Raw genomic sequence first — 26902 nt, forward strand, 5'->3', positions numbered from 1 at the left:
AGGGTAAAGCGTCGAGGGGAGGGCACGTCTGCGGACTTGGCCATCTCCTCCTCCTTCTGCTCCCCGCCCGGGGGTAAAGGGCAGGCATTTGGGGCCTGGACATCTCCAGCCATGGCGGAGCCTGAGTGGGAGTCGCTGGAGCAGTGCTTGGAGAAGCACCTGCCGCCCGCAGACTTGAGGGAGGTGAAACGCCTTCTCTATGGCAAGGAGACCAGGTCTGGAGCCCAGAGGCTGGGGAGCCGGGGGGGGGGGGGGGGGGGGGGGGGGTGGCCGCGGGAATGTACCTTGGGGCCGGCGAGTGTGGGGAATGTGGGCCCGGGGACCAGGCAGCGTGCTTCAGGGTCTGCAGGGCCGGTCACGAAGTCCCGAGAGGCAAGCAGAGACCATAAGAAGTTTAGATGTGCCGGCTCTGGGCCGCTCAGGGGCCAGACAAGGCTGGCGTGACCTTTCCAAGCCACTGCTCCCCGCTGTTGCCCGGAACCGGAAGGGAAAGGACGGGTATTTTGCTCCCTGAGGCTTTCTCTGTGGCCACCTAACTCTTCTTCCTCGCTTGCAGTGATCAGGACTCTTCCGCAGGGCCTGTACTCTGGTGTCTGTGCTGGTCAGAGCCTCCCGCCAGAGCCCCCGGCAGGTCACCCACCTGATTGCCCAGCCCCAGCCGCTTCTTGGGGAGACCTCTGGTGGTCCCCTGGAGGGAGAGGCCTGCTGAACCTGGGGGGGTCAAGAAACCCTTCCCACTTGGCAAGCCATGGGCGTTGGTGGCTACGCTCAGTGCAAATGTTTTCCCACTCGCAGCCCGTCCTGGGCTTTCTGAGGGCATTGCCCTGCTGGACCCTGGGTTGACCAAGGCAGAAGACACTGCCCCTCCCCCCCACACACACCCGGGTTCTCTTCAGTCCCCTTTTCTCAAAGCAACCGGAAAATGTAAATCATAGCCTATTGCTCCTTTGCTTAAAGGCCTATATGGGATTTCCATGACTCTCTGCAGTGAAATCCAAACTCTGACCCCACGCAGCTTCTGGCTCCCTGCCCTTCCACTTCCTTGCCAATTGGTGGGCTCCCTGGCCTTGGCAGTGCCGTGAAGGCAGGAACCTGATCAGCTCCCCAGCCGCGTGAGGGTGTGGCTTGGATCAGTGGTTCTCCCGCTGCCCGTGCTGTGGCGTTTGGGCAGGGAGGCCAGGCCTCCAGTCCAAAGGCGTTTTCACTGCTGGTGGATGATAAAGGAGAGCAGCTGCCTCGGGGTGGGAGAGGTCCAGAACTTTGCCAGAAGGGCCGCTTCATACCCAAAGAGGATGCCAGGACCGGGTGACCTCCAAGGGCCCCCCGCAGTGTGCTCATGCTGGAATACCACTTCCCACCAAACAAACCTGTCAGGGCTCGCCACCGGGGAGGCTCCAAAGGTGTCCATGAGTCTTAAAACAAGGGGCACCTCAGGCTACTGTGCGAGGGATGAGAATAGGGCTGTGGGTGTTTTTTTTTTGTTTTTTTAGGGGGGGGGGCTTTTTCAGCCTTGTTGAAACAAGGCCACCAAAAATTTTGGTTGCCCCCCCCCCCCCCCGCTCCAAAAAAAATTGGGTGGGTCATCTCTGGAGTTCAGGACGGGGGCTGAGGGGTAGGATGGAGCAGGGGGGGGGGGCTTATTTTTCATTTGATGTCGTTTTTCCCTGTTCGATTCCCCCCCATGAGCACGTGTTTCGTTTGTAACAAAGCTCTCAGCTAATTATTTCCAACGCGGGGAGAGGTGAAGTTCTAGAAGCGAGAGGTTGCTGTGGAGGCGGGAGCTGGGCCCCATCCTGTGTGATGGTGCCTGGACCCTGGGTGGAGAGGTAGGCGCCCAGGAGAAGGGCCTGGAAGGTGTCTGGGCCAGGACAGGACGTGATGGGCTTTCCTCCTTGAAGTTAGAGGTGAGCCCAGGAGGGGTGGGGGCCTTCGTAGCAGGATGTGGGGTGGCGGGGCAGACCCCCAATTATAGGGACCAAGGGAAGGGGTGGGCAGCACAGGTCCTCCCCTGCCCGCCTCCCCCCCCCCCCACCTTGTGTGAGGTTGGGGTTCATTTGCTGGTCTCTGCTCTTCCTCGGTGGTGGCTGATCTGCACCCCACCACATCGCCAGGCCATACCTTCGGGGGCACAGCCCCTGTTTTGAAGGAATGGGGCTCGAGGTTGAAGGGGTTCTCCAAGGCGTGGCGATGAACCCCCTGGATAACCCCAGGGCGGGGAAGTCTTGCTGTAGGGGAACGCTGAGGACAGGTAGAGCCCCAAGAAAGTGGAGGGGCCTGGCCCGCATCGCCTCAGGCCCGGGAGAGAGAGTGTCTGCCGGGACTGAGGGCTGGAGGCGCAACTCAGCATAGACGGCGAGGAGGCAGGGGGTGGTGGTGGGAAGAGGGGGAGAGCGGGCAGCTGTGGGCAGCGGGTCGGGAAAGGTGGCGGAGGCGGAGGGGCATCATCCAGGTGATGGTGATCGCCGGGCTGCAAACCTGAGACCAGACCCCCTCCACCTGCTCTCCTCCTGGCGTGAGACCGCAGGCCGAGGACTGGCCGCCCGGGCCTCCCCACGGCGGGGTGCGGCTCCCTGGCGTGGACTTAGGCTGATGGTCACTGCCTTCTCCTTCTCCGTCCACCCCGGGGCCTGGTCGTGGGGCTGAGCCCTCGGGATGGAGGCCCTGCGGAGGGAAGGGCCGTCTCCGAGGCAGTCACGGCGAAGGGGGCGAGGTGTGGGCTCCGCTGTTCCCTCCCAGCTGCCGGAGGAGAGGAGCTGATTGTCAGGGGCGGAGCCCGTGTCGGGAGCTGTCAGGGCCGTCATGTGGGAACTGCCTGGCAGGGGCGGCAGGGGCTTGGCTGACAGGCCTGTGATTTTGAAAGAACCCTCTTGAAGAAAGTGACTTCAGGTGGGAGGGGAGTATTATTATTAGATAACGGCTGTCAGGTTGTTTTTTGATGTGTTCCCGGGGTATTTCATAACCACCGCGTCCCTAGCTGGCAAGGCCGCCCCAGCCGGGGCCACCCGCGAGCCGCAGGTGCTTGCCACGGGGCCCACGGTCGCTCCCGGGGGAGGCTTTGGCAATCACCCACGGGCCTTTGTTAATAAACCACAGACCAGGGAGCGCTCGGGCCTTTAGCCTGGACACGTGGGCCCGCGCCAGGCCCATCCATCCAGCACTGAGCGTGGGACCGCCTCCCGCCCCCTGCCCCCAGCCCCCCGCACCGCCCCCCCTCCCCGCGGGAGCAGCAGCAGACAGACGGTGGGGATCTCGGGAGACTTGCAGTCCTCGGTGTGAAGGGCCACAGGGCCCTCTGTCCCGCTCTCAGTCCCGGCCTCTCCACCCAGCTATTCCCTGAGCCCGGTTCTCAATAGCCCCCTCTCTTATCACGGCGCACCCCCCCCCCCCCCACCAGGCTCAGCAGAGCCTCTGATTCTAGTCCACACGCATTTTGGGGACTCCATTTCCCCGCTCCTGTGCTGATTGCTGAGACTCATCTCCACCCTGATTTCAGCCACTCCAAAACCCCAGCTCCTGACCAGTCTCCCTGCCGCTCCCCTCCCCGCCCCCACACCCCTCCCTTGGCCAGGTCTGACCTCTGCCACCTGCTGGAATGTCCCCAGTGACCATCAGCCTAAGTCCACACGCAGTGCCGGGTCCAGGCCCTCCCCCTCCTCCAGGCCCCACCCCAGCTCCCCGCATGTGCGCCCTGCTATTGGACTGCTCTGTATGCCTTCTTTTTCCTTTAAATATATATTTTTATTGATGTCAGAGAGGAAGGGAGAGGGAGAGAGGAATAGAAACATCAACGAGAGAGAATCATGGACCGGCTGCCTCCTGCACGCCCCCCCACTGGAGATCAGGCCTGCAACCCGGGCCTGGGCCCTGACCGGGAATCGAACCCTGACCTCCTGGTTCACAGGTCGATGCTCCACCCCTGAGCCACGCTGCCCGCCCGGGATCTGTGCGCCTTCCCGCCAGGACACGTGACCTCTTCCCTGCCTGATGAATGACTGGGGTCGGGGCATTTTAATTCAGCGCGCATGCCAATCACCTCCCCTCTTCTCTGCCCATTTAGGAAGCTCGACCTGCCCGGCAGGGCTTTCGAATCCGCCGCCGAAGGGGACTTCGAGCTGCAGGGATACGCCTTTGAGGCGGCCGAGGAGCAGCTGCGGGGCCCGCGGACCGTGCGCGTGGGGCTTGTGCAGAACAGAATCCCCCTGCCCGCCGATGCCCCCGTGGCCAAGCAGGTGCGGTGCTTTCGCCCCGAAATACACACACGGGCCGGGCCGCTCTGGGCTTTGGACACACCCACAGCCCCCTGCCGGCCGCTTGGTCTCGGCCAGCAGGTACCTCGAGTGCCCAGACTCCTCTGTCCTGACCGCCCCCCTCCCCGCCTGCCTGTGTCTCCCTCTTGCTCTTCTTTATCTTCTGCCTCCTCCCCTTTCTCTGCCTCCCCTCGCTTCTCACCTCTACCTTTCCACCTCCACCTCTGCTTCCTCTTCTGCCGTGGATCTCTGGCTCCATTTTCCCCCGGGGATGGAGCCCTTGTGGCTGGTTCGCACTCTCCACGGAACTCCGCCTCACAGCCTCCCACCAGTCAGGACCTGCCCTTCTGTCCCCGAGTTCCTCTGCCTTGTCCAGGACTCACTGTACCCAGGTGTCTGTCAGCTGATGGTGCCCGCGGGGTTGCGGGAATGTGATAGGTGTTTGCTATGAGCTTACAAGGACTGCCAGCGGGACAGCACCTGTGTTTCCCTAAAGAAACCTGCTGTCCCGGACGCGGGCGGCGCGCTGTGTACACGTCTTCGCAGCTTTCCTCCAGCTGCTCACTCCGCCCAGCCCTCTCTGCAGAGGCGTCCTCCGGCTGCCGCGTGCTCGGGAATCCCTAGGGGTTCTCGAGACACCGGGCATCAACTGGACTCCAGGTCGGGTTTCTGCATTGTCCTCACTTCGGTTCTTCTTCTGCTCTTTATTATTGTTATTCATATATCTTTATTGATGTCAGAGAGGAAGGGAGCGGGAGAGAGACAGAAACACCAATGAGGAGAGAGAATCATGGACCAGCTGCCTCCTGCACGCCCCACGCTGGGGATCGAGCCCGCAGCCCGGGCCTGTGCCCTGACCCGGAATAGAACCCTGACCTCCTGGTTCCTAGGTTGATGCTTAACCACTGAGCCACGCCGGCCGGGCCTTCCTCTGCGTTGGTTGGATGGAAAGGTTTCTGATTTTCAGATGAGCTGATTGTCAACATCTCTCCTTAACGGTCCCAGGGTGTCAGGTGGTCGGGGCAGGGGTGCTGGGCCAGCCTAGCATCCCGCTCTGCACGCTGTGAGCCCCAGCAAACATCCGTGGGGCCGGGGTGCGAGCCTGGCAGGGGAGAGAACACCGTGAAGAGTTCGTGCTCTCGGGGTGTTCAGCGGCTTCCCGGGTCCCTTTCTCCGAGCAAACCCCGCTGCACGTCTCCCAGGAGCCAGCCATGGTGCTGAGGACACAGGGAAGGTGGGGGACACTCCTCCTGGGGTCATGGGAGTGACAGCCGGTGGAGGAATGTGACGGCGCCATGGGAACAGCTCCACCGCAGGGGCACACGTAGGCCGGGGCACGCAGGGGCACCTCGGGACTCCCAGGAGACGCTCCCCGCGGCGGGAGACACGGACAGCTCATCCAGGGAGGGGGGCGGAGGGGAGGGGAGAGCACATCCCTGGCCAAGGACACAGCTGAGAAAGGCGAGCCATTCAACGATGAGCGACACACAGGAGAATAGAAGCCGAGGCCCTGGCCGGTGTGGTTCAGTGGATAGAGCTTCAGCCTGCGGACCCCGAAAGTTCCCAGGTTCGATTCCAGTCAAGGGCACATACCTTGGTCGGGATCCTGGTTAGGGTGCGTGCAGGCTCCTCCCCGGCCCGGGCCCTGGTCAGGGCGCATGCAGGAGGCAACCAATCGATGTGTTTCTCTCACATGGATATCTGTTTCCATCTCTCTTCCCCTCTCCCTAAAAGCCAATGGAAAATGTCCTTGGGTGAGGATAACAAACAAATAAATAAAGTTTAGAAGTGGCAGGATAAGGCTTTCCTGAAGCCTGGAATGTGTATGGCGGGGGGGTGGGGGTTGGGAGTGGACTGTGTCCTGGGGCGAGGGAACAGTTAAACCAGGGGATGTCCTGAGTGTGGTAGGCCCACTGGGCGTTCCCCCCACCCCCTATTCTTGCAGTAACCACCATCCTCATAGCAGTGCATCCTTCCGGCAACCCCACGAGGCAGGCAGCGTGCTCCCCATTCTCCAGTCAGGGACACTGAGGCTGAGAAAGGCCGTAGCGAGGGTGTGAGGGACCCCAGAGCCTCTGCAGCTCCCCCTTTTCATGTAGATTTTGGACCTGATGACAGAATGTGCTGTCGGAACCTCCCCGCCCTGCTCGCCCGCCAGCAGCTGACCCAGGTGGGGGGTGGGGGTTGTGGTTCCCTGTGGGCTGGGGTGCGTTCTAAAAGGGTCTCCACCCATAGAACTCATGTGCTCTAATCCCCGGGTTTCATTTATTTTTAGAGAATTTTTATAAATTTCCTTGAGCCCAAACTGACAACATTGCCAGGAAGCAAAATCGCAAATCTTGCCCCGAGAAGAACAGTCTGCAGTTTATTTGGGGCATTGGAAACTAAGGAGGGAATGTAAGGGGGGTCACGTGAGAAGGTGGGGGGAAGCAAGGCAGGAGCCGGACGGCAGGGTCGACCCCAGGTTTCCACGCTCTACGGAGGGCTGTTCCACTTCTGAGCGGTCAGAGGGAGAGCCCTCTCAAAGATGGGCGCCCGGGGACCAGGGCAGGGTGTAGGGCTTGCTTACCACAAAGACAGCCTTCTGCCGAGGAAGGTGTAGGCCTGAGGAGCGGCTGCCGACATGACCCGCCTCCTTAGGAATTTGTGATCAGATCACCCTGTGAAGTCACTTCCCACAGAGCCCCTTTTTGTCCCCAATTCCCCCTTTTGGTCGTAAGTCAGTCGGAAGAAGGCACCGACGACCCAGCTCTGGCTGGGATAGTGCCGTCACAGCCCTAGGAAGTCTCATTCCTAGGAAGTCTCAGTATCAACATCCTCTTGCTGACATTTGGGGACGGGGCGGGCGATCCTGTCACCACGAAATGTGAGTTGAGGCCGAATTTTCCCCATCAGGGCAAGGGCAGGTACATCACGATCCGAGTTTTGCTGTCTATCTCATCTTTCTGTATTTTGCATCTAATATAACATTTACGTAAGCCATAGCAGGAGTGTTAGCCGTTATCTTTTACACACACGTTCAGCAATCCTAAACAGTTGGATTCTATAGAAAAACCCGAAGAACAAATGTAAGTATGATGGCTAATGATCGGTAGCTGGCAGAGAAAGACAATCAAACAAAATAGTTTCTGAGTTCAACCTCAATCCAGAGGTGTGCGCACAGGCCTCGTCAGCGCCTTGGGGGAGCGGTCTGCCTCTGCTGCCCACAGCTTCCTGTCCTGGAGGGGACTTCGATGCCCCTGGAGGCAGAGGCAAGGTTAGGGGTCCATTCAGGGCAGGTGCCTGATAAGGTCCCTTCCAACCAGGTTGGAGAGTGTCTTTATTTGATGTCCTTCCCAAGTTCACCCAGTTTGATGCAGGGTGGGGTGCAAGGGGCCCGTGCTGGTACCGGGCACCGGGTCTGGGCCTGCAGGGTGGTCCTGGGTGGGCTTCTTTAAAATCCTGCCAGCAACCCTAGCCGATGTGGCTCCGTGGATAGAGCGTCGGCCTGCAGACTGAAGGGTCCCAGGTTCGATTCCAGTCTAGGGCATGTGCCCGGGTTGCGGGCTCGATCCCCAGGAGGAGGTGTGTAGGAGGCAGCCTATCAGTTATTCTCAGCATTGATGTTTCTCTCTCTCTCCCTCTCCTTTCCTCTCTGAAATTTAAAAAACATATATATATATATGTATGTATCCTGCCAGCAAATGCCAATGTAAGAAACGTCCACATTTGTAGAGAATTTGTGAGTTTATTTGATCCAAACTGACAATACTGTTTGGAAGCGAGATCTCACATGCTCCCCTAACCCTCATTTTTAAATCGCCAGGTCTCCGCCCTTCACAGACGCATAGAGTCCATCGTGGAGGTAGCTGCAATGTGCGGGGTCAATATCATCTGTTTCCAGGAGGCGTGGAGTAAGTCTCTCTGGTGGGGGGCGGGAGGGGGGGGTCTCAGCCGCCCTCAGGCAATGCTGCATTACCTCCCTGTTGATAGCGTCTGCTCCACTGTTTTTAAAGTCTCCTTTCTTTTCTCACCCCTAGAAAGTTTCTTTGTCAACAAAACCAGAAACCCAGGAAGCCCAGCCTCTCTCCCTCCCTCTCACACGCCCCAGTCTGTCACCTGGTCCTATCAGTTCTTCCTCCCAAATCCTTCTGAATCTGTTTTCACTTCCTCCTTTTGTTAAGCCTCACCGAGGGTATTTTTCCACCGGATTTTTTTTTTTTTTTTTTAAGAGAGAGGGCCAGGGAGGAGCCGGCAACGGAGGTACGTGCCCCTGACCAGAGAACCTGGAACCCTTCGGTCTGCAGGTCGATGCTCTGTCCACTGAGCTGAACTGGCCAGGGCCCCTCCGCCTTCGCACTGCCCAGGTCCCAGGAGCCGGCACAGTGACGTCTGTAATCACCTCCAGCTGCGCTCCTTGGCGCCTGGGTCTCTTTCCCTGACAGCTCTCTGTTTCCCTGGGACTTGCCACAAACTCTACCCCAACTCGCTGCCAGTTTCCTAAAGCTGTCTGTTGGCCTCATCTCCTGGAAGGCACGTGTCCCACGGCCTTCTGACTCTCTCGGGTCTGAGCTGGGTGTCCCCTCTGCTGGCCAGGGTCATCCTGGGGTTCCCCATCACTGTCATCCTGGGGAGTCCCTTTGCCTTGCTCTTGGGACTTATATTCTTGCTCTTGTATTCTCCCGTCCCACACCTTCCTCTTTCTTGGTTTGCTCCTTCATTTAGGTGGAGTACAGTCGATCCTTGAATAACGTAGATTTGAACTGTGAGGTTCACTTATACATGGATTTTTTTTTTTTCATCCAAACAGACAACCTAAACTTACAGTATCAATAAATACAGCACAGTACAGTCCTGTAAATATGTATTTTCTTAACATTTTCTTTCTCTCTAGCTTACGTTATTGTAAAAATACAGTATATAATATATATAGCACACAAAATACGTGCGAATCGGCTGTTTATGTTATTGGTAAAGCTTCTGGTCAACAATAGACTATCAGTCATTACGTTTTGGGGGAATCGAAAGTTATACGCAGATTTTCAACTGCTGGGGGGGGGGTTGGTGCCTCTAACCCCTATGTTTTCAGGGTCAACTGTAGTTCCCTGAGAAAGAGCACATGGGAGGTAACCTTCTGGGGACCTTTCTCTTGTGACTTGGTTGATAGTTTGGTTGGGTATAGAATTCTAGGTCAGCAATCATTTTCCTTCAGAAGTTTAAACACCTTGCTCCATTGTCTTCCGGCATCAGATAGTTTTCTCTAGAAGGTTGTAGGGGCTCCTCTTTCTCTCTAATTCTCTGAAATTGCATAATGATGTGCTGTTGTATCTATTTTAATCCACTGTTCTAAGCAGTCCATGGGTTATTTCCAGTCTAGAAATTTGGGTCCTTCAGATCTAGGAAATTTTCTTACATTGTTTCATTAGTGATTTCCGCCCCCCCTCTTTTTTTCTCTGCTTTCTTCCGGATATCCTGCTATTAGGATATTGGAACTCTGGGCTCAATTCCTATTTTTTAAATATTTATTTATTTATTTGTTTGTTTATTTTACCTCTCTTTTTTCCCCCCTCAATTCTCTGGTAGATTTTATCTAATTTGTCATTCAGCCTGCTATTCAGTCTTTGGTTTATGCTCTCATATTTTGAGCTTATCAGAGTTTTTTTTTTATCTGAAAGTTCCTTTTTTATCACGTCCTGTTTTTATTTTGTAATTGCAATATCTTCTCTTATCTCTGAAGATATTAAGAATTATTTTTTTTTCTTCCTACATAGTCCCTTCTTACTCCTTTTGGTCTCTTTTCCCCCCTGATGGGTTCTATTTTAAGACTTGGGGGTGAACAAGCCGATTGCAATCTCTGAGTTTGCAGGGGGGGGGGGTTTCTTCATCGAGCTTCATGGTAGGATGACCCAGTTTCGCTCTTGGTTATGCAATCCCCCACGGTATTGTCTCCAGGTCATTCCCTTCAGACCGGTCAGATGCTCCGGAGAAGATCCCTCTGATCTCCTGCCAAGAAGAGAGGGAGAACAGGGGTCCAGAACACTGATGTTTACTTAATCCCTCTGTTTTGGACACTGTGCCGTTCTCTGTCCTGGTTTCCCCAGGGCCAGCGACCCTCTGCCTAACTCTCTCTGGAGAATGAGCCCGTGGCCTTCTGCAGGGCAGGCGGGGCGCGTCCCAGCCTCTTCTGGTAGACTCTACTAAGCCTCTACTAAGTAGAGGGTGGATCTGGGCCTCCAACTGCTTCTTAAACAGACTTGCAACCAATCCTTCGGGTTTGTCACCCCTCCCTGCCTCCCGACCTTCAGAGCTACGCGGCGCCTCTGGCTCCTGAGCTTGCGAGGGCCTGTGGTGGAGGGGGGGGGTGCCTCCTGGGCTCTTCCGAGGCCGGAGGGACTCCGTTTCCTGTCCTCTGAGGTATCCTCTCCAGCCTCCTAGATGTTGTGGCTCCTGTCCCTCCCTCAGTGCCCCATCCTTGGTGGCTTCTACCTTCACGTAAAAATCCCTGTTCTGCCGTGCGGGTGGGGTTTCAGGAAAGGATCACGGTGCGAGTCCAGTCTGCCGTCTGTACCCAGGCGTTTCTCTCAAGTTTCTGGTTACGTCACTTCCGATTTTCCTGACTCTTCCCTTAGGCTGCAAGCTCCAGTCTGGGTGTCGTTCGGTTTTGTCATTGTACGACGGGCCACGTTTTTTGTTTTTTTTGGTTTTTTTTAATATATTTTATTGCTTTTTTTCCGGAGAGGAAGGGAGAGAGATAGAGAGTTAGAAACATCAATGAGAGAGAAACATCAATCAGCTGCCTCTTGCACACCTCCCACTGGGGATGTGCCCGCAACCAAGGTACATGCCCTTGACCGGAATCGAACCTGGGACCTTTCAGTCCGCAGGCCGACGCTCTATCCACTGAGCCAAACCGGTTTCGGCAATGGGCCACGTTTTGTGTCTTCATTCCCCCACCCCGTTTTTCTCTTCAGTGGCTCGAACAATCCCGGTGTATGACAGACACTAAACAATCGTCATTGGATGATTTAACCAACTCTCTTCCCCTCTCTTGGATCTGGAAAACTGCCACTCATCCATCACGGCCTCGCACAGGCACCTCCTCCTCGAGGGGCCCTGGGGACTCCCCGGCACCGAACGGGGCATTCTGTGGCGTCCTGCAGCCCCCCCAGGTTATACTTCAGCTGCTCTATCGAGACTGGCAGCTCCGGCGGGCAGGGCCAGCTCTAGGCTCAACGCCTGACTCTGGGAGTGTTGGTTCAATGAACGGGGAGCCCCCTTCCCCTCGAATTGGAAACTGTACTTGGGACTTGGCAGCCAGCCCCCCCCCCCCCCCGCCCCACCTCCGTCCCACATCCTTCTTTGGAAAGTTTGTTGACATGGCGGTGGGTGTGTAAACAGGAAACGAAGCCATTAAAATGGGAAGAGTGGAGACGGAGAAATTGGGAGCGCTCGTCCGTCTGAAATGAAATCGGGGCGGGAGGTGCTATTCTCTTGGGGCGCCGAGTCTCCCCTAATGCTCTGAAAGCTGAGAAGGAATGCTCATTAAGGACGGGGTTTGCTGTCAACAGCTCTTCTGTTGGCTTCCTCCAGACAGTTCATCTCTCTTCGCCGAAGAGGAGCCTGGGGAGCCGTGAGCCTGCTGCCAAGGCCCCCACCGGGCTGCTGCTGGCAGAGCCTGGTGCCCACTTAGGCACCTCCCTGGCCACCACCCCTGGCTGCTGAGAGGGGGTGGCGCCACCGGTGGCCTCTTTGCACTTGACACCATCTTCATCCCAGGCTTCCTGGGACTGGAAGGAATGGGGGTGCTAACTATTCTCTTCCTTCTCCGTGGACCGGTATCCGCATTTTTTACCGGTATGCGAGTTAGCTTTAACCAGTTAAAAGTGCAGATACCGGTTAAAAGGGCGGATTAGCTATTAACTGGTTAAAAATGTGGATTTTGTAATCAAAGAAAACGCCATAATTTCAAGAGAAACATCACAAGTGTTTCAGAGTAATGTCCATTGCTAGCTACACATTTCCCCCATCTTTCAGGTTATTTGTGGATACTGTCCCAGTAGAACTTCTCTTGTTTTGAGGCAGACCATTCAGAGACCCCATTTTCCACTTCTTCGTACGTTTTGAAGTGCCGGTCAGAAAGGGCGTGTGCCATCCATCGGAACAAGTGATTATCTGAAGGAGCAAGGTCTGGTGAACACGGCGGGCGGGTTAATACTTCCCAGGCAAGATCTTTTCACGTGTCTTTAACTGGTTTTGAAGTGTGTGATGGTGTGTCATCATGAAGCAGAATTACTTTGCTGTGTCTTCTGGCCCATTGTGGTTGTTTTACGATCAAAGCGTGGTTCAAATTGATTATTTGTTGTCAGTAGCGATGAGGTTGACCTGGATCAACCCGTGATTTTGTGCATTTGGGATTCTCAAAATAAATCCACTTTTCATTGCCAGTCACAATTCGATGCCAAAAAGACTTTCTTTCGTGCCGTTGAAGCAACGTTTTACTGATGACTTTTCGGTTTTCCATTTGTCTTTTGTTCAGTTGATGTGGCACCCATTTTCCTTCCTTTAAAATCTTTCCCATTGCTTGTAAACGGTCGGAAATTGTTTGCTGAGCAACGTGTAATCTTTGCTGCAAGTTGTTTTTGAGTTTGACCCGCATCTTCATCCAATAATGCTTGTCCTTGCTGGTCTTCCAACTTTTTCGGTTGACCTGGACGTTCTTTGTCTTTCCCATCGAAATCATCCCTTTTAAAGCGTTTAAACCAGCGTTCACAAGTGTCTTGAGATGGAGCATGTTCACCCTACGCTTCCCGAAGTATACGATCACTTTCAGCGGCACTTCTCTTCAAAATAAAGTAATGAACTAAAACTTCCCGCAAATGCTCTTTTTTTGGCATGAAATTCAACATTTTTAAACGTAAAAATATGTATGATGTTAACACCTTCAGAAAATTTGACATGAAGTTTTGAAGCTTGTTGTCAATACAACAAAATAGCCTGCATATCAAATCACATCTATGTCAGCATATGTGTAACCTCATCGATTGGAAAAAATTCGCATCATTAACCGGTGCACCCAGTATTCCTCCCTCTGTGGGCCTTTGGGTGCCCCCCCCTCTCCGCTCTTGTGACCAGTGCTGCTGTGCCCGGGAGGGTGGGTGTCTGTTCAGTCTGTGCTGCAGTTGTTAAGACTATAGGTGAGGCCCCTGGCCTCCTCATTTTGCTCTGAAGCCTGAAAGCTTAGGGTCTGTCCTTTGTCCAGAGCTGGGGGCAGGGGTGGCGGGGGAAGGCGGGGGGACTTGGAAGCCAGCCCGAGGCACTCAGGGCCGAGTGCTCTTGTGGGGTGCTCTTGTGGGGACCCCGCTGCCAGGCCAAGGCGCTCCCCGCAGGGGCCCTGAGCGCGGGTTGATGCCAGCCTCTCCTCCTGCAGCCATGCCCTTTGCGTTCTGCACGCGAGAGAAGCTCCCGTGGACGGAGTTTGCCGAGTCAGCCGAGGACGGGCCCACCACCAGCTTCTGCCAGAAGGTAGGCCGTCACCTGCTCCCCTGGCAGCAGCTGCCAGACACGTGCCAGGCGCAGAGCGAGGGCCTTCCCCCCCCCCCCCCCCCGCTGCTGGGCGTGGCCCCACAGGAAGCATACCTGCCGGCTGCTTGTGGTGCCAGATCAGATTAGATAAGGCTGTTTACTGCCCTTTTTCAAAAGTTGTACTTTCGCTTAAAATCACGGTTTCGGAGCCAGAAGAGCCCCTAATGGCTTTTTCAGGGAAGGGAGCCTCAGCCAGGGGAGGGCGGGTGGCCCGGGGGACCCCGTGGCAGGCTCTGTAGCAGCAGGTGGCCGAGCTGGCACTCGGGGGCCAGGGACAAAGTGGGCCCTTGCCCAGCACTGGGCACGTCCGCCTGCTGTCTGCCTGGGTGGCCCGTCTTCCTCCGCGTAGAAGCTGGCTTTCATTTTTCTTGATTAAAACCTCATAAGACGTGTTGTAGGGTCTCATTTATGTGAAATGTCCAGAAGAAGCAAATCACAGAGGCAGGAAGCAGATTAGTGGTTGCCAGGGGCTGGACAGGGAGGGGGCGGGGAGCGACCGCTAATGCGTCTCGGGTTTCCACTCGAGGTCATGACAATGTGCTGCCCTTAGCTTGTGGTGGCGGCCGCACGACTCTGCGCGTGCACCGAGACCACTGAGGGGCACGCTGTGAAAGAATGAATTATTTTAATTAATTTCTTTATTGATTAAGGTATCACCTATTTGTCCTCATCCCCCCATTCCCATCCCAAACCCCTCCCCACGCATGCCCCCACCCCCCTGTTGTCGAAAGAATGAATTTTATGCTCTGGCAACGGGGTCTTCGTGAAACTGCTCCCCAAAGCACCCTTACGATGCAAAGAAGTTACAGACAGGAGCTCATCCCCACGAGGAGGGGCCAAATGCCTTTCATTCTCAACTGAAGGGGACTCCTTTCCTTCCTCCACAGCCCATTTCAGAGTGTCTACGTATTTTGAGGGTTTTCTGAGCAGAACTGTAATCATGGTGATTCTGTCAGTACTTCGTTGTAATTCCAAACACCAGTGTTCTAGTGGGGGGGGGGATCTCTCACCCACCATGTGGCTGATTCTATGCTGGGGGAGGGAAGAGTGCCAGGCTGGTCAGGAGGTGACTGCAGATGGCACGCCTGCGCCAGGGCTAGAGGAAGAGGAAAGGAAGAGTGGGAATGAGAAATGGCACCAGGGGACACCTGTCTGCATCCAGAGGGGCCTGGGGACTCACAGCCACTGGTATATGGCTCATGGCATCGCTCCCCGTCCCCCCCCCCCCCCCCCCCCGTGTTTTCCCTCTCTTCTGTCTTTAAGGCCAGAGGTAATGACAGGCTAGTTAGAGTTGAAGACAAATGATTGGCCAGTTAGAGTTGAAGACAAATGATAGGCTAGTTAGAGTTGAAGATAAATGATTGGCTAGTTAGAGTTGGAAGATAAATGATTGGCTGGGGCTGTTCATCCCACCGGTCACCAGGTCCTGACGATGCTCTTATTTGAGACAAAGGAATTCAGTATCAGAGAGCCTTTCTATGAAGATCTACATGAAGTAAGGTGATTATCCTTCTTTTATTTTTTATTGTATTAAAAACACATAACATGGAATTTACCATCTGAATCCTGTGTAAGTGTCCAGCTCAACATATACACTCATCGTGCTGTGCATAAATCTCCAGAACTCCCCCATCTCGTCAATCTGAAACTCGGTTCCCAATGAACACTCCCCTCCACCCGCAGCGGCTGGTAGCTGCGGTTTCACTTTCCACGTCTGAGTCTGACGACTGTAGATCCTGCACAGGAGTGGGCCCACACGGTGCGTGTTCGCCCTTTTGCGGCGGGCTTATTTCACTTAGCTTGATGTCATCAGGGTTCATCCATGTTGTAGCGTGTGTCAGAATTCCCTTCCTTTTTAAGACTGAATAGTCCTCCATGGTGTGGCCATAGCCTTCACCCACAGGTGGGCACAGGGTCGCCTCCACCTTTTGGCTGTGGTGAACCATGCTGCCGTGAACCGTGGGGTGCGAACAGATCTTCGAGACTCTACTTTCCATGCTTTTGGGTCTCCACCCAGAAGTGCAATTGCTGGACCGTGTGGTAATGCCATACTTTTAACGTCTGAGGCACCGCCATCCTGTTTGCACGAGGGCGCACCATTTCACATTCCCCCCAGCCGCGCACAAGGACAGCGATCGCGCCCGTGTCCCTGAGCTCGGGCCTCAGGGCCGCCCTGGCATTCCGTCCTCCCCACGCCAAGCGCTGGCTCCGAGCGGAGGCCAGTTATCTGGAAGAAGCCCTGAATTCTTCAGTGGGAACCCACGGCCGTTGACTGGAAAGTCGGACTCGGCCCCGTCTCTCATTTTCCCAGCTGGCAAAGAAGCACAACATGGTGGTGGTCTCCCCGATCCTGGAGCGGGACGGAGAGCACGGGGACGTGCTGTGGAACACGGCTGTCGTCATCTCCAACTCGGGCGCGGTCCTGGGCAAGACCAGGAAGAACCACATCCCCAGAGTGGGCGACTTCAACGAGGTGAGCCGCCCCCGACGGCCAGCCCCGCCTGCTCGCTTTTCCCTCGTCCAGCTCAGGGGGTCTTTCTGTCCGGAAGTTCTGTGCCAGGTCGTGTCACATCATGTGACGCCAGCGCACAGTGGGGCTGCAGGGCTCGGGGGGGTGGGGGTGGGGCATATAGCCCTGCATCACCTGAGTGCATAGGACTCGGGGGCGGGGGGACTCCTGGGAGAGTCCAAAGCACCTTTAGCACAGAGGCTTTTTATTTTATTATTTTTTAAAAATATATATTTTATTGATATTTTACAGAGAGGAAGGGAGAGAAATAGAGAGTTAGAAACATCGATGAGAGAGAAACACTGATCAGCTGCCTCCTGCACACCTCCCACTGGGGACGTGCCCACAACCCAGGTACATGCCCTTGACCGGAATCGAACCTGGGACCTGTCAGTCCACAGGCCGACGCTCTATCCACTGAGTCAAACCAGTCAGGGGGCTTTTTCTTTTTTTGAATACCACCTGATCTGGTTCCTGAAATTCTCCTCCGAAGGCAGTAGTATGTAAATTAAACCAAAAGCGGTCATGCACAGACGGGAGCCAATCCCTGCGGCCGCTCGCAGGCGTGAGCTCCCTGCCTTTCTCGGTCTGCCCTTGTGTGGAGGGCGGGGTCTTGTCTGTGCTCACGTGGGAACCGAGTGAGCCACTGCCACGTGCTGGTGACACTGGGCGGCTGTGTGCATCTCTGCACGCGTGTCAGGCGGAGCTGCCATCGGGCTCAGTTGCGGGAGCTGTTTCGATTGGTTAATGCTAATCTGTGGGTTGGTAGGATGGAGAGGGTGGGCCTACGAAGGAGGGGCATGAACTCCACCTAGAACCCAAGATCTGAAGTCTGAGCCGCTGTTCGGGCTGTGGCAGCCCCAGTCCACCGTGACCCTCCCTGACTGTGGGGGTCCGGCCGCTCTCGGCTGGTCAGGCAGAGGAGGAAGGACCCGCAGAGCCAGCGAGGTCCCCGGGGGAGAGGGAAGCTCGGTGTTGCTCAGTGACAGCTGGACGGGGCCGGGAGATGTGCCCTCGCCTGTTTACCCTGGATTAATCGTTAGCTCGGAAGATAGGAAGGGCTTGTCTCATGCACCAGGATCTGCGTCGGCGTCCACCCGTGGGCACACCCCGGCCGCTGCCCCTGCTGCGTGTTGAAATGAATGGGAGGGAGCGAAATGCTCCGGGACAGGTCGGCTTAGGACCCCCGCCCACCCCTGCCCCCCTCAGCGCCGTCCATGACAGTGTCCCAGGGCCAGCACCCAAGGGAGGGGGAGGGACGGCAGGACGGCCTCCGCCTGTCTGCCTGTAGGGACCCCTCAGCCTGCAGGGTGCCCAGGCACTTGGCGGGGACGAGCCCTCGCAGGGGGGGAGTTCCAGGCTCAGAGTGGCCTTCGTGAGCTGGCAGGTCACGTGCCCACGGAGGCTCCCGCCTTCCCCTCCACCCCCCGGGCGGGCAGGGGTGCTCTTGATGAGCTCTGGTCCCTTCAGCTCTAACCTTCTTTATTTTTTTAAAATATATTTGTATTGATGTCAGAGAGGAAGGGAGAGGGAGAGAGAGAAACATCCATGATGAGAGAGAATCACTGATCGGCTGCCTCCTGCACGCCCCCCACTGGGGATGGAGCCCGCCACCCGGGCATGTGCCCTGACCGGGAATCGAACCGGGACCTCCTGGTTCCTAGGTTGTCGCTCAACCCCTGGGCCACGCCGGCCGGGCTCTAACCTTTGTAGGGACATGTGACCGGTGAGGACAGTGACCGGCTCAGGTTAACCCTGACCAGACCTCAGCCTTTCCTTGTACCGTGACCGGAACCCAACCCATCTGAACCTCGAGACGCTGAGGAAGTTGCTGTGGGGGGTTTTCTGACGTCACAAAAGAAACTGCGGGTAAATGCGCGAGCCACGGGGATGTCCCCTGGGGTTGGCTCGTAGCTCTTACGTCTGGGGGTTCTCTTTGTTTTGGAGGACATGGAAATTTCGAACTTAAAGGAGAGCCACACCCCGAGGGTCACTTTTGGGGAACGGGCCATATTTTCTTCTCTGCCAAGTCTGAGGACAGCGAAACCTCCAGCTCAGAGGCTTCCGCATCCGGCCCTGGCCCTGGCTGGTGTGGCTCGGCTGGTTGGAGCATCGTCCCATGGACCCGGAGGTCGCCGGTTGGATTCCCAGTCAGGGCACACGCGCAGGCCGTGGGCTCGATCCCCGGCCAGGGTGCGTGCAGGAGGCCGCGATGGATGTCTCTCTCTCTCTCTCCCTCCCTCCAAGAGGAAAAAGATCAACCCACGGCCCTTTGTCTTCCAGTCCACTTACTACATGGAGGGGAACCTGGGCCACCCCGTGTTCCAGACGCCGTTCGGGAGGATCGCGGTGAACATCTGCTACGGGCGGCACCACCCCCTCAACTGGCTCCTGTACAGCGTCAACGGGGCCGACATCATCTTCAACCCCTCGGCCACCATCGGGGCGCTCAGGTTCCCGGGCAGCGGGCAGCGGGCATCTGGGAGGCTCTGGGGCGCTCAGGTTCCCGGGCAGCGGGCAGCGGGGAGGCTCTGGGGCGATCGGGTTCCGGGGCAGCGGGCAGCGGGCATCGGGGAGGCTCTGGGGCGCTCAGGTTCCCGGGCAGCGGGCAGCGGGCAGCGGGGAGGCTCTGGGGCGCTCAGGTTCCCGGGCAGCGGGCAGCGGGGAGGCTCTGGGGCGCTCCGGTTCCTGGGCAGCGGGCAGCGGGGAGGCTCTGGGGCTCTCAGGTTCCCGGGCAGCGGGCAGCGGGCATCGGGGAGGCTCTGGGGCGCTCAGGTTCCCGGGCAGCGGGCAGTGGGCATCTGGGAGGCTCTGGGGCGCTCAGGTTCCCGGGCAGCGGGCATCTGGGAGGCTCTGGGGCGCTCAGGTTCCCGGGCAGCGGGCATCTGGGAGGCTCTGGGGCGCTCAGGTTCCCGGGCAGCGGGCAGCGGGCATCTGGGAGGCTCTGGGGCGCTCAGGTTCCCGGGCAGCGGGCATCCAGGAGGGTCCTGGAGGTGGTTTGGGGAACAGGCAGGCGCCTAACAAATCTGAGCCTGGGGCTGCGTGTTTATGTTCAACCAGCTTTTCCGTGAAACAGAACACACCAATGCCGCCTGCCCGTTGCCCTCCCCCTCGGGGCTGCTTGGTGAGGTGCTTTGGGTGATTCTAGCCGGAGAGGAGATGAGAGGGATCCCACTCGCCCCCCAGCCGTCAGGAGTCACAGACCTTCCCGCGTGCCACAGCAGGGGGTGTCTGGCCAGCGTCAGCTCCCCCGCCACAGCCCCTGTGCGGGGGGCGGGGGCCCCGCAGAAGCCTAGCCTCTTGCCTGCAGCACCCACTGCACGAAGGGCCGGCACCTGGGCACCAAGCAAGTGAGGGAGTCGGAGCGGAGGGCCCTTAACGCCCGCCCCGGCTCTGAACCTTGTTTCTAACTGCAAAGCGTTTTCTTTGTTGTTGGTGTTCATCCTCACCTGAGGGTATTTTCCATGGATTGTAGAGCGAGGAAGGGAGAGGGAAGGACAGAGAGAAACTTCGACGTGAGAGACACATCGATGGGTTGCCTCTTGCATGCGCCACGACCAGGGCCCAGGCCGGGGAGGAGCCTGCAACCGAAAATACGTGCCCTTGACCGGAATCGAACCCGGGACCCTTCAGTCCGCAGGCCGACGCTCTATCCACTGAGCCACGCCGGCCAGGGCTTGACGTGCTTTTCTGATGCACTGAGTCGCCCTGACGGTCACACGCGGCCCGCGTGGTCGAAGCCCGGCCACGTACGTGGGTTCCTCAGGAAGCTGCCGCCCCCCCCCCCGCGTTCCGCCTCCTCCCCCTCTGGGTATTTTTAGGGGCTCGCGGGGCCGCGCTGGGAATGCGGCAGATGTCCCCACGGCCCGCTGGGCTCCGTGTGACTCCCGCACGTGCTGGGCTCTCACGCACCCCCCGCTTCCTTTCCCTCGCTTGTTCTGGGAGCCCAAGTTTGCCGCCAGCTGTGGGTTTGAGTCCCACGCAGCGCACCCTCCCTGGAGAATAGCAAGGGAGATGTTTTATGCCGCTCGCCCTGTGACTGTCTATTCCGTCCCTGCAAATGTCACTTACGGGCGTGTTTCTGTAAAAATCCTTTCTTGAAAGTTTTGTCAGCTCCGCTTCGCAGCTGCGGGAGAGCAGCCAAATGAGGACCCTCAATCAAGCCCGTGATTGTTGTTCGCCAGACGCGTGAATCCTCCTGAGCTCGAGGCTGGTGACAGCGCCCGCCCCCTCCACCTCCTCCCTGGTTAAACCAGGTGCGAGCTGACGGGAAAGAAGGTTCCGGGCGTTCCGCTCCAGTCGCCCCGTCTTTCCGGGCGGGCATTCTGCCTGTCACTCCTGAGCCTCGGTGATGCTCCCCAGACAGGACATACTCAGCGGCCGGCGGGGCTCAGGGGTGGAGCGTCGACCCAGGAACCAGGAGGTCACGGTTCGATTCCCATCAAGGGCACAGGCCCAGGTTGTGGGCTCCATCCCCAGTGTGGGGCGTGCAGGAGGCAGCCGGTCCATGATTCTCTCTCATCACTGGTGTTTCTATCTCTCTCCCCCTCTCCCTTCTTCTCTGAAATCAATAAAAATATATTTAAAAAAAGAGAATCAGCGGCCAGCAGGCCCCTGAGCCCCGTGGCACACTGTAGTTGGTGGCCGGAGGAGGACGGGTCTCCGGTTGGGGCCACGTCCCCGCCCCGTGCAGGTGCTGGACTGAGGGCAGCCCCCAGCTCAGCTGCACGGAGGCTGCCTCCTTCCTGGGCCACTGAGAGAGCAGGGAGCCTCTTCTTAGAGACTCGGGGTTCGGAAGAGGAAACCGGAAAGGCCCCGGGAAAGGGGACCCCGGAAAGGGGCGGGGACACCTGCTGCAGGACCCACCCCTCCCCCTGGCCCACGCTCCCTCCCTCGGGGTCCCTCCCTGCGGGGCTGCTTTGCCAGTGACACAGCGGGGTGGGGGTGGGGGGCAGGGCCTTCGCAGGGGCCGTTTCCAGGTGAGGCTCTGCCCAGCCTGGGGGGGGGCTCCTCTCCGCGGGGAGGCGGGGAGCGCGGAGAAGTAGCAGGTGTGGATCCTGCCACGCCGCCCCCTCTGGAAGCTTCGCCTGCACGGTCATTCGGTCTCTACTGTCTGTCTCCCTTCGAGGGTTTTCAGGGAGGGAAGCTGAGGCTCAGGGCGGGGTCTGACCCAGGGCTGCTCCTGCCTGGGGCTGAGCACGGGGCCACCCACAGGCACGGCCAGTCTCCCTGGCTGTCCCCCCGCCCCGTGCCCCCCCTCTCCCAAAGGCCGGGCAGCCATGTGGGGGGAAGCGGCACCCATTCCTCTCGTTCTTCTCTCACAGTGAGTCCATGTGGCCCATCGAGGCCAGGAACGCGGCCATCGCCAACCACTGCTTCACCTGCGCCATCAACCGCGTGGGCAAGGTAAGGGCCGGGGTGACACCCGGGCCTGCAGGGGTGCGAGGAGGGGACGGAGCCACAGGCGGCGGGCACCCTGCGGGGAAGGGGTGCTGTCTGCCCTGTTACCCGTAGAGACATCAGCACGTCTCTCCTCTGGGTCTGCCGGCTTGGTTTTGGCGGAAACCATTTTGCAGGGCGCTCGCCCTGTGTGCACTGAGGACCTGGTGGCGTGGATTCCCCGCGGGCCCCACGCCCGGGGTGACCTGGGCTGCCACGCACAGCGCATCCGTCACAGTCACCCGCCTCGTGCTCCCCATCGGGGCGCACGCTCCCCAGAACACCCGTCGGTGTGAGAGCACCCAGGTTCCCACAGGAAAGGGCTCTGATCTGACAACATGAAGGAACCGGGTGATTCCATACCCTGCCGAGTGGGTGCCCCTAGGCTTTGGGGAAAAGACGGGAAACAGGGCGGACAGCCGCTCGCCGCCTCCCAGCCCCAGGACGGGGCTTCATTACGCCCACCTCAGCCCCACGCCGGGGCCTCCGCGGGGTCCCCCAGCAGAGTGGCACCTCCGGGGCCTGGCTGCCGGGTTCCTGCTGCGGGCGGCCTGGTCTGCGTCCCGCCCAGCCCCGGGCCTCAGCGGGACGTGTGATCAGCCCTGCTGATGGCCCCTGAGCACCGGCCAGTCTGCCAGCCGCCTGTGCGGTGAGCAGAGCCGGGGTGCCACCTACGGGCCGCTCACTGCGCTTCTGTCCCCCAGGAGTACTTCCCCCACGAGTTTACCTCTGGAGACGGGAAGAAAGGTACGCTCTGCCCCAGCCTCCCCTCCCCGTGGCTGCAGGTGGGGGGGGCCTCACTTCTCCCTCCCCACGGCGGGGCGGTGTGTGCCGGGGATGGGCAGGCTGTCCTGGGCTTGTGACCGCTCCTTCCCCGGGTGGGGATCAGAGGGTGGGATTGGACTCCATCCTTCCCTCCCTTGGGACTGGGGTGCGCAGACCCCACTTCCTCTCCTCTGTCCCAGTCTGCCCACCCCAGCCCTGAGCCGAGCAGGCACCCAGTCACTGGCCAGGTTGGCCTTGGGGTCCTGGAATCCACACCGTATCTCGGCTAGGAACCCCTCCTCCCGGCCCCATCTGCCTGGCCAGGAATGTGGGGGAGAGGCCCCGCTCACTGAGGAGGGTCCCCTGGGAGGCTCAGGTTGTGCCCGGGAAGCCCGAGGTGGCCCAGTGGGTTAGTTTCCAGGAAAGCCCTCCCGAAGGGCCCCCGGAGCATCCCCCAGGCCCCGACTCAGTCTCCCAGCCCCGCTGCCTCCCTGCAGCCGGGGAATGGGAGAGGCGGGGGGTGGGGAGGGGGAGAGACAGGGGATGAGGGCCCCTGGGCGCCTGCTCTGCCCTGGTCCCTGCGGGGCCCTGCCCTCCTCCTGGTAGGCCTGTGGGGCCGCTGTCAGCCCACTTTCCTGGGGGCCAGGGCGGGGAGCGAGGGCACAGGTGGCAGCTGGCGGGGCCACCACGGGAAGCGGCCGCACAGAGAGCCCTCTGCTCCGTGGGCTGTGGGCGGCTCCGTGGGCTGTGGGCGGCTCCGTGGGCTGTGGGCGGCTCCGTGGGCTGTGGGCGGCTCCGTGGGCTGTGGGCGGCTCCGTGGGCTGTGGGCGGCTGAGGGTGGGAGCCAAGAGCCGACACTCTTCCAGGGGACACAGAGGGGACACGGTCCCGGAGGCAGAGGGGAGGGCTGAGAGGGTGGCTTTGCAGCCGCGGGCTGGACCCTCAGGGCCACGGCGGGGAGTGGGGGGAGAGGCAGGGCCTGGGGCTCTCCGTTGGCAGAGCTGGGGAGGGCGTGCGTCCCTGGGCCGGGCGTCCCTCCACAGGCCTGCCCGCTGCCTGCCCGCGGGGCTCACGCGCTCCGTGCCCCTTCCCAGCTCACAAGGACTTCGGCTACTTCTACGGCTCCAGCTACGTGGCCGCCCCAGACAGCAGCCGCACGCCCGGCCTCTCCCGCACCCGGGACGGGCTGCTGGTGGCCGAGCTCAACCTCAACCTGTGCCGGCAGGTGAACGACGTCTGGAACTTCAAGGTGGGTCCCGAGTCCCCCGCTTGAGCCCCCGTCCTCCTCTCGGGCTGAGCACCGCAGCTGCGGGGTGGCCCTGGGGGACAGCCCGCGGGGGGCTCTGCGTGGAGCCCAGGGCTGGTCCCCGCCTCCTGCAGGCCCTGGCCTGCCCAGCCGGCTGTTCACATGGAGCAACCCCCGGCTGAAATGGTGCCCAGGCAGCAGACCTCGGCAAACCCCCTCTCGTCTGATGTAGATCCTGGGCGCCCGCGAACGAATGAATCTCCGTCTGCTTTGCCGGGGAATAGAATGGACGGGCTCCTCCGATCCCTTTCCCTCCCAGGCACTGGCACTAACACAAGATGAATGCGTGCGTCTGGCTCTGCCGTGGCCAGGCCCCACGGTCCAGGCCTGGACAGGGAGGGAAGCGGGTCGCGGAGAGAAAGGGAGTCCAGGCCGGGCGTGGCCACGTCCTCGCTCAGTCGCCGCAGCAGCCCCCCCTATTCCTGGGCCTCGTGCTTCCGTGTGTAAAATGAGGGGCTTCACGTGCATGCCCTGAGCAGCTCTGGACCCCAGGAATCAGGAGAGGCGCGTAGGTGCCCCCCCGCCTGGCAGGGGGTAGTGGCAGCCATGGGCTGGGCCCCCGCGGAGGGTGGCACGTCACCACGGGCGCACACAGAGATCGCTGAATCAGCGCCGGGCAGTGTTTTCGCCGACTCAGCGCCCACTTGTAGGCAAATCATACGTGCAAGTGAATGTCCCATTGTCATGCCTGAATGACTGCCCAGCGTGTCCAGGAGGAAGCAGGGCTGTGGGTCCAGCTGGCCTGGCCTGGGTCCCCGGCATTTCCCCGAGTCTCAGATCCTCAGCAGACAGACAAGGCATTGCCCCCGGCCCGCCTCCCGGCCCGGCCTGCCTCTGCTCCTGGGAAGTTCAGACAAAGGGAGGCATCTGCCGATGAGAAGCTGGGACCAAGCATCAGAAGAATGTTTGCTCATTAGTGACTCTTTGAAAGCAGGTTTCCCAGGCTGGGTGATGGGCACAAGCTCCTTCCGGTCCAGGCTTTGGGGGCGGGGGGCGGCATGGAAGGGAGGGAATGCTGGGGTGTGAGCACTCCGGGTGGGCTTTCCAGGCCCACCCCACCCTCTCCCAGCCTCCATCTGTGTCCACGATGAGGTGCCATATGGAGGGACGGACCCCCAGATCCAGAGCCAGGAGACCACGGTGCACATCCCGGACACCTCCGCCACTGGCTGGTGCCCCGGGCTGTGGGCTGCTCGCCTGGGGTCTGCAGGGCCACGGGGCCGTCCCCCTTCTGGCCTCAGGGCAGGTCACAGCTTCTGGATGAACAGGAAGGAGGGGCCGGGGTGTGAGTCACATTGGCATCGCCCCGGAGTCCGGTGCCCCCTGCCGGGAGGTCAGGCGAGTTGCCTCTCTGTCTTACAATCTGACCCGGACGGTCCTGCAGACCAGCCTTCGGGAGCCATGCCTGTCCCCTGCCTGCCCTCTAGCGGCAGGAGGTGGTGGCGCGTGCGAGGGCACGCATAAACCGGGCACCTCTGAGGCACCTGCTTTGCTTCCAGATGACGGGCAGATACGACATGTACGCGCGGGAGCTGGCGGAAGCCGTCAAACCCAACTACCGCCCCCACATCGTGAAAGAGTAGCTGGCCCTCAGCCCTGCCCGCCCTGGAGGGCACCTCTGCCCGCAGCCGGTCGGCAGGTGTGACCGTTCTTCTTGATGATGCCCTGATAACGTTGCTGTCCACATCGATCCTTAAACGTCCCGATGGTGAGGGTAGAATGAGGGGTGCCTGCTTATTGGGTACGAGCTTTCCTTCTGAGGCGATGACAGTGTCTGGGGCTGGATAGAGGTGATGGGACTAAATGCGTGGAACTGTGTGCTTTAATCCGGTTGATTTCTGTTCTGTGACTTTTACCTCCGAGCAAACATATCCCAGGCACTGGTTGTGCAGGTTGATTTGAAGCTAGACAGATGGGCTGCCCCGTCCCGAGGTCCCCCACTTCTCCGTTTAGACTATCAGCAACTCCAGGGTCAGCGAGGGAGGTGTGTGCCAGCGGGAGTGGGCGAGGCCGACCCGGAGCCCCTGGATGGCCCTGGCGGCCCGGTTCAGTCACCATAGCCAGTGAACTGAGCGAGTGGGATTACCCTGGATGGCCCTGGCGGCCCGGTTCAGTCACCATAGCCAGTGAACTGAGCGAGTGGGATTACCCTAGATGACCCTGGCAGCCCGGTTCAGTCACCATAGCCAGTGAACTGAGCGAGTGGGATTACCCTGGATGACCCTGGCAGCCCGGTTCAGTCACCAAAAGGCCCTGTGAGCAGAGTCCCCGACGAGAAAGTTCTGCCTGAGGCAACGGGCTCTCCCAATGTCAGACTTCTCTGTCCAGCCCCATCACGATCCAAGTCAATGCCTTGCAATAAATCTCTCCATGTATAGTCTACTGTTTCTGCTTCTCTTGTTGGACCCCGGTTGATACAGATCCCAGTGTCGGAAGTGGGACCAGAACTAATAAAATGAGTTCTACAAGACAGCAGGATACAACGTCAGCACACAAAAACCACTTGCATTTCTATACACTAACAGGAAACAATCTGAAAAGGAAATTAAGAAAACACTTTCACTTACAATAGCATCAAAAGGAATAAAACACTTAGGAATTAACCAAGGAAGTAAAAGACGTGGACAATGAAAACTATAAAATATTTCGGAGAGAAATCAGAGGAGGCTATAAATAAGTGGAAAGACCACCCGTGTTCATGGATTGGAAGCCTCCCTGTGGCTAAGATGTCAGTATTGCCCTAAGCAATGTAGATTCAGTGCAATCCCTAGCAAATACCAACGACGTTTTTTACAGAAATAGAAAAAAAAAAAAACACCCTAAAATTCACATGGCATCTCAAGGGACCCTGAATAGCCAAAACAATCTTGAACAAGAATGAAGTTGGGCCAAAACCGGTTTAGCTCGGTGGATAGAGCGTCAGCCTGTGGACTGAAAGGTCCCAGATTCGATTCCGGTCAAGGGCACGTAACTTGGCTGCGGGCACATCCCCAGTAGGGGGTGTGCAAGAGGCAGCTGATCGATGTTTCTCTCTCGTCGATGTTTCTAACTCTCTATCCCTCTTCCTTCCTCTCT

General features: G+C 58.7%; 1 protein-coding gene across 3 annotated transcripts; it reads left to right on the forward strand.

The window, feature by feature from the left end:
• UPB1 (beta-ureidopropionase 1) lies at positions 1-26617 on the forward strand. 3 transcript variants are annotated; one of them, XM_080649814.1, is made up of 10 exons: positions 1-215; positions 4058-4229; positions 8053-8140; positions 13654-13748; positions 16120-16281; positions 18601-18770; positions 21642-21723; positions 22461-22503; positions 23616-23770; positions 25327-26617. In XM_080649814.1, the coding sequence occupies exons 1-10, from the start codon at positions 112-114 to the stop codon at positions 25408-25410; spliced, it is 1155 nt and encodes a 384-aa protein (XP_080505940.1). In that variant the 5' UTR covers positions 1-111; the 3' UTR covers positions 25411-26617. The 3 variants fall into 3 exon arrangements, with proteins under 3 accessions (XP_080505940.1, XP_080505941.1, XP_080505939.1); XM_080649813.1 differs by having other exon boundaries at positions 76-215; positions 4058-4328; XM_080649815.1 differs by lacking the exon at positions 16120-16281 and having other exon boundaries at positions 20-215.
• The last annotated feature ends 285 nt before the right edge of the window (positions 26618-26902 follow it).

Source organism: Plecotus auritus (genome assembly GCF_963455305.1).
Source record: "Plecotus auritus genome assembly, chromosome: 13".
In the NCBI taxonomy this organism is placed as follows: Eukaryota; Metazoa; Chordata; class Mammalia; order Chiroptera; family Vespertilionidae; genus Plecotus; species Plecotus auritus.